Consider the following 10540-nt stretch of genomic DNA (forward strand, 5'->3'; position numbering starts at 1 on the left):
ATAATTCTTTAGTATATTACTTGTGTGGTGTAGAAAGAGAATTATTTTGTAGAGATACTGCTTGCAAACCAATGATGGTAAAATGATGTCATGGGGTAGGACTGTATAAGTCTGACTTCTTCCTACTCCATTCAAGCATGTACTAGGTATAAGCAAATTGATATTGGATTAGCATTTGTTGGATATGTGTAAAATTATGTGTGTTGATATATCAACTGTCTTTACATGGTTGAAAGAATAAATAAATCAAATCAAATCAAATCAAACTGCCTTGGAAAACGTGAGGCCATAATAGTAAGAAGTAATCAGTAGTCAGCTGCCTGAGGCATATTCATTTTTACTTATCACTCCTGTCATGTCTCCCAGTGCATGTCTTTGTCATAGCTTTACAGCCTTCTCTCCTGCCTCCCTCTTCTTTTTGTAGAGGCTTCCTGTCTGTCTGTCTGCCTGCTCAGCATCTGCTACCAAAAATAACACTTGTGTACATAGTCTGTTTGTTTTTTTAAGGTTGGTTGACTCTAAAAGGAAGAGAAGGCAAATAATATAGGAGAGGTAAAGATGATGATGAAGTGCGAGGGCCTGAGCTCTGTGTTGTCCTGTGGAAAATGTGTGGCTAATGAAATTGCGGTCTTAAATCAAATTTGTAGCGCATGGGTGATTGAATATTGCTTTGAGACCCGTGCATGTCTTTATGTTGGGACAGAGATGGAGTTGCTCAGCAGAGTGCTTGCTATGTCTCCTGACTCGTGATGATAAAGGCTGAGAAATATGGATGTAATACAGTGTCAAGGTAGAGGACATTCTGGACTGAGTGCAACTTGAGCTGACTGGAACATGTTGCTTGTTGCTATCTTGCATTAACTGCAACTCAGATATACCGTAGATTTTGACTTTATACATATTCCTAAGCCTGTCGTGTACTTTAGTTGGAGCAAACCTTTGCCAACAAAAAGGTGAATTTCATGTACTATTTCTGAGAAAAGAAAACAAAAAGATATTTTGAAATAATAATAATAATAATGCATACATTTTACTGACATAGTGGTTTGCTGGAACAATGAATGATCCGTCTGCCTTTTGTTTGCTTCCTCCCTTCAGTGGTGCTTAGCATTTATACTGGAAAACAGTGAATTTCATTTTCCTCATCTGTTCTCCTGCACCCAACGATTAATATTCTTGAACAGTAATCCTTCAAAGCTGAACTCAAACAATAATAATAATATTAAAATAATAATAACATCATTGGTCACCACTATTAGTCTGTGACTGGAGACTTCTCAAAATACTGAACCCCATTCTGAAGGAATTTTGCACAGTCACACATCCTTTACTTTTATAGTAATGCAGGCCCATAATACAAAGCATTGTGTACATAAAGAAATGCAATCGTGTTTTCCACCGCAGCATATTAAATATTCTGAGAGTGCTTGAGAAGTGGGTTGAACTAAATTTCAGGCATGTTCAAACTGAACAACCTACAGTACGGTGCATCTACCTGAGCTGGCTTCAAACTGTCCCCTAGTCTCTGGGTTAAAAGTTATACATACGGGCTAAATGTATATGTGTGCGTACCTTAAAATGTGAAAACAAAACATAACTTTATCTGATATAAAAATGATGCAGTTTTAGTTGTCCTGCATTAACAGTTACAATTTATTACATGTTTTATATAGTTTTCAGGCTTGAATGTGATAAAGATGCATTGTATTCCGAAATAAAAGAAAATTGTACATTATAGGTCTATTTGATTAATGGATTCTCACTCACAATCCAACAGGCCATCTTTCTCTTTATGCCTCATCATCCCTTGTACTTTCTGAATAAAAATGGACCTATTATTAATATTAGTCACATGTGATGTTAAAAGCCTATGTTGCCTCATGTTCATTTGTGAGGTGGATGCCTGTCGAGTTTTAACACTAATTCTTGCATTATAAAATAGCTCTGATGCTTCTGTAGCAAAAAGCCTCTAAAAACATCAAAGGTAAATTACATGTGTGTATATATAAATATATAAGCTGTACAAAAACTGCACTGTAAAAACAGTGGTTTTGTAGGGAGTTGCACGCTGTGTCTTGGCCAGTGCAGTGACTTCCTGGAGTTTTCCTGGAGTTTACTGTGAGTTTGCTAAGCAACCAACGGAGACTGATGTCACTGATCTGGCTAATGGATCACTCCAGCATGACTTCCTGTAAAACAACAACATTGTGGTTATGTTCCAGTTTCTATATGGACTCAACAAATAAAATGCAATGTGTTTTATCAAATATTTTAGTTGTAGAAATCTGCTCCAAAACTTGTCTTAATGTGGAGAGGTGCTGTCAAAGCCTCCTGTGACCCAGACTCATTGAACAGCACTGGCAGCAGTGCGGAGCTATTAGCTTCTAAAAGGTTTAGAGCAGGACTGACCTCTATAACCAGTCAGAGATTATTTCTGCTTGATCAGTAAGTTTTGTTGGGTTTTCATTTATTGTAATTTCATAACAACAAACATCTGAAGAGCTGGGCAGACTGTGGTGGAGCCGAGTGGAGCTGGGACTGGGAGAGCGAGTACTGGGCAGAGCAGATTGATTTGGAATTTCATGCTACGCTACCTTAAGTTACATACTGTAGCTTTAATGAGCTTTGGTGGTGCTGGTAGGCCGATCCGTTTTGTCTTTACCCTTTGACTGAGCCAGGCTACAGTAGCTGTTTCCCTTCTTCCCATCCCTATGCTAAAATAAGCCAACTTTAGTTTTATGTTTAGCATACAGTCATAACACCTGTGTTGTTGATCATCTAATGCTCCCCAGGAAATAAAAAAGTGTATTTCTTAACAAATCAAACTATTCTTTTATGAATAGAGTCAAACAGCAGAGGGTATGACTGTGATCAGATAAATGAGAGTGCTGCAGACATGAGGACTACAGTAAACTTTGTTTATGCATATTGGTGTGTGTGTGTGTGTCCATGTGTCTGTGCAGATTCTCAGTCATCCAGGTCATAGTAAACTGAAAAAACCTTAGAAGAAATGTGCATGTGCATGATGACGTGTACAAAGGCAATCAGCAGAACAGTAGTCTGTGGTCAAGAAATGTTTGTAGAATCCAGAGTGGAAGCCAGTACGTCCTGATGTTGTGACAGGAAAATTATTTGTGCAGTTGCTATGAGTGACTTTGATACAGTATGTTGGCTTGTTCTTCAGTGAGATGCAGCAGGTAAATGCGACTATTGTTTTCTTAATTAAAATCATGATTTATCTAAGGAGGCCATGTTGGTTATTCTGGCTCTTTTTTATTTTATTTTGTTTTGTTTTTTTAGTGTAATAACTGATTTTTCCCCCATTTAATTGAATTTTCTATGTACTTAGGTGAAGTTTGTTTCGTTTGTTTCTTAGTTCATTTTGAGGTTTTTGTGTTGCATAACCTCCACTGATGTCTCCTAATTATTTGGCTTTATATTCCAAATTAGCTTTCTGTTCTCCGTGTCTCTTTGTTTTTATCTGGAATGGGACAATTTTTCTTCTTAGTCCTATTTTTCTCAAAGGGCTTGGATTTTTTGCTTGCAGCTAGGCTTACAGGTGCCTAGGAAATGATGGAAGCAGGCCTTTAAAACAGTGCTCTCAAATCCACTTTACTGAAAATAAAATATTTCTTTAATGAAATATTAACACCACAGTAATAAGACTTCAGTCTTATTACCGTTGAGACAAAGGAACAGGCATATTTTAAGGTTGGTATATATATTTAGAGAAATGTAATTGGCATTCCTATTGAGGCACTATGTTAAATAATTGTGACATTTCTTTCCTATTTCTGTTGTCTCATTGCACTAATCGATGTAAGCATGAGTTTGGGCAATGAATTTACAGTTCTATATTAATAATAGCTTCTCCATTGTGCTTAAATGTTAATACCAGTTGGCTTACAAAGGATGACATTTTGGGCTAATGTTTATATTTTGAAAACTCTCATCATTAATATTTGAATTAAATCCATCTCTTTTCCATTTGGTTTCCCTCAACCATGTGAAGTCTTTAAATATGTATGTAGCTTTGAGCTAAGCCTCAAAAGTTTTAAAGACCCGGAGGCTAAAGTAATGTCAAGCTGCCGGTTTCTGATTATACTGCATAGTCGTATATTTTGGCATTTTCTACAGTTAAGCATTGGATAGACTGAGCTCTTAGACACAATATCACATATACTGCACATATGCATTATTGGCAGTGGCACAATGGCACACCTCAAGCTAATGCTTATGCTCCACACACCCAGCTAATATTGAAGTAATAAAGACGGGCCTTTTCCAATTTGAAATCAGTATTACACTGTCTTACAACATGCATACTAAGACACTCGTCTCTTTTAGTGTTTATGTGAGCTGACTAACAAAGTGGCACCGTGTCTTGGGTTTGAAACCATTTAGTTTGGGAGGTAGACGTCTTTTCCTACGATTCAGGGGTGAGTGGCAGCAAGGGAGTCGGGTGGAAACGTGGCTAGGAGGGGCAGCTCTTGGTGGCAGAACCACACCAGGGTGAAAAGTTTTCATAGAGCTAATCCCGTGATTGATGTGGTTCCATTAGAGAGGGGCTCAGGACCTCTGAGTGGCAGTGATGTGCCACAACACGACATCTGTGCTTTAGCCTCTAACCTCAAATAACACTGACTGACGAGTCACAGTGTCCAAAGAACAACAAGCAGGCAAATAGCAGTCTGATAGCAGACATTAAGCTATCCTCAGCTATTATCCTCTAATGACACAAGCTGATGTAGTGTGGAATTACAAAACAAAAAGGACAACTGAGTTCAAAAGTAGTTGCAAAACAGTAAACAGTAGCTGCCTTAAACTGTCATTTATCCTGTTCTCTATCAAAGACACAATTTAAGATAGAAAGTCAACAGAGATGTCTTAAGACAATGTTCTGCTAATCAAATGCTAGTTTTTTTTTTAATATAGTATCAGTAACCAATTATTTTGTGCATTTTGTGTACAAATCCAATGTTGTACTTTTGTACACAGTGACCAGTAGGGCAGTGACCTTCAAGAAGACACTTAAAAAGTACAGTCCTCAGCACTTCTCTTGTGCTACACAAACTAACTGAGGGTTGTTTGTTGTAGGTGACACAGAAAATAGCACTAGGTAGAAGAAAGCAGTAAAAGCACTGTGAATAATGATTTAACAATTAGTTTTGTCAAATGTTTTTGAACATTTCTGACACCTGGAATGACTTTTCCAGCTGTTGTTTTGACAAGCGGCTTCTACTCGTGCAGGAAATCATCAAGTTTTACAGTATAATTAATGCAGCAAAATAAACCATGTAGGTGGGGTTGTTTGTGGACAAATTGTTCAAAACAAGAAGCTCTTTCTGTTCTTTTGATTTATCTTTTTATCTCTCTTTCTCTCTCTGTCTCAGCATAAAAGTTAAATTCCCCACTCCCTCTGTATGTAATGTGAGAACTGCACAAGATTATTAAAGTAATAATCGCCCTTCCTGGTGCTATAGTCCAGAGACGTCACCCAGGAGGCTGCAAATTGCTGCAGTCACCATTAGGACAGCTGGGGCATTTCATACTAACAGCAGATGATGCATTTGGAGCAGCAGCATTGTAGAAGAGAAAAAATGTGTTAAGGCAGGAGCAGCCTATAATCAATATTCCCCACCTATGTGACCAATAACATTCAACCTTGTGCACTCAGCCACAGTGCTGGACGATAATTGACTTTGACTGATTTGTTTGTGGGGGAGCGGGGGAGTGGAGAGAGAGGGAGAATGTATAAGTTAGGACGTGAAAAGGCATGGAAGATGTGTAAATGAAAATCTTCACTTTTCATTATTTTAGAGGTGTAATAAAGCAGAGAAGAATGGAGATTGTATTTGATATTTTACACAGAAACAATTCTGGACCTTAATACTATTTCTTTTAGTGTGAGAGTTAACAGCAACTATAACAAATGCATAAACGTAATGAGAGGTTAAAATTTATAGTTGTCATGCTATATTCTGTTTAAAAAACAAATTATGATCTGATCTATTAAAAAGACGCAACTTTCAAGGCTAAAATAGATTTAATTTACAGTCCCTGTCTGGAGAGATGAAAAATATCCCTAAATCCTTGTAGAGATTTTGAAGAGGATCAGTGTAAGCAGGCCATTGGCTTTTATGACATAGCAAGTTTTTCTTTCTTTTATACTTCATTCTCTCTCACCCTCCTTTCTCTCACTTACTCTTACCCCACCTCTCTCTCCTGGGGCATTTATGTGGATGAGAGAGGAATGAATCACAGCAGAAGTACTGAAGAAATAACTTTTCATGTGAAAACACCTCAGCTTTTATGGCTTTACTAAATGATCCATAATGCAGGCGGGGAGCACTCAGTCCTGCAGATTAAGGCGGGTTGGAGCGGGAAGGAGGCTCAGAGCTGCCGCCGTTAGACTCTTCCACTGAAGCTCGCACCAGTACGGCACCAGCTGAGAAAGGCACAAATCTCTTTTACGAGGCTGCCTCTTAAATAGCTGTCAGTCTAGTGTCTCACATGTGGCGCACTCCTCCAGCTTCCCTCACAGTAATTGAACCATCTCTCCCAGAGTGCTGAAACGGTATGGGAAGCCATTCCGACAGCCTGTGTTGATACCATTAAACAAAAGTCGTGCATAAATCTAAGTATATAGCTATCGTCAGCCACCCTCCACTGAATCCTCCACGCCCCAAAAACAACACTCCACTATAGTCCATTTCACCAGAAATGATCCCAAGGTTAGTTTTTATCTGAATATTATTTGCATTATACTTCAAGGGATATTGCACACTACGTAACTATCATTTGCAGTACAAACTGTCTTACTATGTTATTATTTTGGAATGACTGAATAACTGTTGTTCTCCCCACCGTGACAGTGTCATAGCGTTGTCAGGTGTGCCATGTGTTCCAGTAAGAAACAGGCTCTTAGAAAGAAATGAATCATTTCTGAGCTGACCACCAGTTACAGCATTTATTGTAGCCATTCAATGATAATAACAATAATAACAATCATTTACCCATTATTATACCTTGTAACTTTCTTTTTTAATTAGCCATTAATCCTATGTAGCCAGTGGGCTTTTCATTGCCTTACAGAGGAGCTATTTTGTTATAACAACAGAATTAGGAAAGTTTAACTGTTAAATAAAGATGGAAAATAAGGTGTAATAAAAAGCTGAAATTCAGTTATGTCTCAGCCATTGTGCTCTGCTAGAAGATTAAGTGAATAACAAATCTGTAGCCTTATTATAATTGCACAGCAATGAGATGTTGTAACCTTGTCTAGTCCTCCTTGATGAGGCAAGTCACTGGGGGAAACATTGCTTAGCAGTGTTGTTCTCATAAATGCTAGGGAAACAGAAAAATTATAATGTGTTGTCAGATAATATGATTATGCTAAAAATCAACGTGGTTACCATATGAAAATTAGCATGTGGTGAGACCCACAATGCAAATATCTGCAGGCTGCATACATTAGCTTCACCCTAAGTAGAAAGTGTCTTATGCTGGTTTAGACTACTGACAAAATTAAGGTCACGCATGTTTATAGAGTATCTTAACTCCAAGCTGTCAAGCATCGATTCACTCATCTCGTCTGGTAGACAGCTGCACTTTTGACCTCACCCAATTTCTGACCGTGGGAGGTCAGGACTGTCAGCTCTAATGCACCTGTATGAATACCTGACAGCAAAGATGTGAAGAATGTGATGTTAAAGGTTTTTTGTGTAACCAGACTCAGCCTTAACAGATGCGCTCATGAGGGGGAATGAAGAGAGACAAACCTGTGTATTTTGGTCATTAAAATCATTGTTGCTGCAGTGCATGCTGTCTCATCTGAGAGCAATTTCTGTGTGAGGTTTCATTTGGTGAGAGAAAAACAGCTCTTTAGATAATGAATATCTGGGGCTTCTCTCCATTAGACATACTTCTGCTATATGCATTACATTCCAATCTGCAAAAGTCAATAATATTTATTGAATTCCCACAAGTCCATCAACAGTAGATGCTGCTTAAGTGAGACACCAGCCACGCCAACAGATACTGTAAGTAATGACTTGTCCCACTGAAAACACTGATGCAAGCCAGAGCTTTAATAAGAATCCAAGTGCCAAACTCACTGTCTGACTTCTCTTTTTAATATAAGCACAATAAAGAAGCATTTGCATTTATATAGTTCTTCCAAGCTAGCTGACGTTGCTGCCAGCCAGTATCCAGAAACAGCTGAGCGTCAGTGTGATTGTTACCTGGGGAAAATTAAGATAAGGGAATAATCCCATGGATGAAAATGGCTTTGTTGGGCCCACAGCAGTAGGGCCAAGCAGTCAGGAAAAATTAACAAAGCACTGCCTGTTGCCAGTAATGAAAACGCCTACCCTCCATTCAGCCTTATGTTTTCATTACGATAAGACTGATATCTCACTCATCCCCCAACTGGGATGCAACATATCTGAGGATCAGGCTAGTGTGTACTTTTGCATATTTGGATGAAGTAATGACTGTATGATATGACTCAGATTATGAATTTAAAAACTCAGTTGAGCTTAGTTAACATATCGTGATTTAAATCCACTGAGACCTATATCAGGATTTAACTGAAAGTACCAGGATTCATTATTCTTTTGTGTTACACATACAGTGTTTGAGAAACACCGATCCCTCAATGGGTCCATCATCCTTTTCACCCCAGTTGTTTCATAGGATTTTTATCTTTGACCTAATTTGTCACATTTAAGAGCCGCAAATATCAGAACCCTCATTTGTTTCAGTAGTATCATAGACATACTTTATAGTCCTGCATTATTTGCTGCCATAGCTGTATATTAACATGCACACAGACCAGCTCCGAGCTACATGTATGCAGACGGCGTGTGATAGGTGAGTGATAGGTCACAGCAACAGGGTAGTGATCTGAGCTGTCTGATTTAATGGCCGAGTGATTTTAATGATAATCCGCTGGCCTCTCCCTCCTTCTCTCCCCCACAGGAGCTCTGGTGGATGACAGGAAACAAACAGTGCTCTGACACTTCCCGCTAATTAGCATCATTAGCATATGGCCATTATGTGGCTGGACAGTAGCATGACAGGACTCTGAGAAAGGCTACAGTGGTGACCTTTGGTGGACAACACCAGCTGTCAGTAATTACCCATAGCTGTGGCCCAGGAGTGCCTCCCTTTTTAGTTTCCTTTTCCTGTAACTGAAATTATTTATAGAAAGAAAAATGTCTTTGCATGCTAAAAGGCAAGTATATGGTTGTTACTTAACCTAAAAATGAAGAACCTTATAGTTTTATTGTCTTTAGGCTGAGCTTTTTCTATGACTAAATAGAGCAATGTGTTTGCTGCCAGAGGCTTATGTGTGCACACTTTTGACAAAAATACTCCACTGAGTGGAAAATAATGACTTTGACACTGTTGCTCCACAAATCTTAATTTTACAGTTTTATGTAGAAATGACACTATTCTTTGGCTAGGTGCCAGTAATCCCAACTAACTGTTGTAGATTTCCTGAGCTTCTAATGGTCTTTGCAGCTACAGTATATTGTTGACTTTATGATGGCATGTTCCTTTTCCATGAGAGCCCTGCCCATTTGTGCTATGCTGTGGGCAGTGCTTCAAAAAAAAAAGCTGAACATTTTATATTTTGCAAAATTAGAAAACTTTATTCAGCTTCTTTCCTGATTCCACACATTTCCAGTTTTGCAAGCCTGCTATGCACTTACAAAACATTTGAACTGGCCCCTTAATAACCTCTAAATTAACTCTGCATGTGAACCGGCCTAAAATACTGACATTGTGTTGCCTCTTTACAACAGGAACATCCATTATGAAGGTTACTGCATCAGATGCTGATGACCCCACATACGGCAGCAGTGCCCGAGTGGTGTACAGCGTACTGGATGGAGAAAGGTTTTTCACTGTTGATAGACACACAGGTAAGAATGATAAAGAGTACACACTCAACATTCCCTCACTGATTTTTCTGTCTTCCTTCTTTTTTCAGCTCCTTAAGCAAAACTCAGAGAACATAATTCTGAGGGTAATCAAAATTTATTGCATGAAATCTGTTTTTTACTCAGTAACTACTGGCTCCTTTTAGCAAGCACTCAAAACACCATATTGCATAAGATGATTGGCTCTTCACAGTATTTAGTGCTGCCTTCAAGCCTGTCTATGGAGAATTGGTTTTATATAATAAGTATAAAGCTGACAACATAAACTCAGTTGATAGAAAAAGCAAGCATTACCTTGATATTAATATGAGAAACAAAAGAAAAAGAATAATTACACATAAATTACATGTACTTTTATTAGTGTTATTATTTTTTATATGATTTTATTTGTTTTTTCCTAACTGTTTCTGGTTCTGTTGTTTCCACCTGTTTTTTTGAGTTTGTTTAAACTCCAGTAAACCAAATGCACTGGGTGCACAGCAAGGTCTAAAAGTGTACACTTTTTACCCTAGTAGTGCTAGGGATCTAAGAATTACAAATATGTCTTAAGAATCACCTACCATTATATAAGAATCCTGGCTTATACTTCC

The 10540-nt window shown here is 38.3% G+C and overlaps 1 protein-coding gene across 4 annotated transcripts in view; it reads left to right on the forward strand.

The window, feature by feature from the left end:
• The window catches only part of cdh22 (cadherin 22), a 238185-nt gene that overhangs the window by 180609 nt on the left and 47036 nt on the right, over positions 1–10540 (forward strand). For all 4 annotated transcript variants that reach the window (XM_020597448.1, XM_020597358.1, XM_020597609.1 and 1 more), the window contains one exon: positions 9813–9932. In XM_020597448.1, the coding sequence (XP_020453104.1) occupies positions 9813–9932 (120 nt within the window). The remainder of the gene's footprint in view (positions 1–9812; positions 9933–10540) is intronic.

This window comes from Monopterus albus, unplaced genomic scaffold (assembly GCF_001952655.1).
Source record: "Monopterus albus unplaced genomic scaffold, M_albus_1.0 scaffold1.1, whole genome shotgun sequence".
Lineage (NCBI taxonomy): Eukaryota > Metazoa > Chordata > Actinopteri > Synbranchiformes > Synbranchidae > Monopterus > Monopterus albus.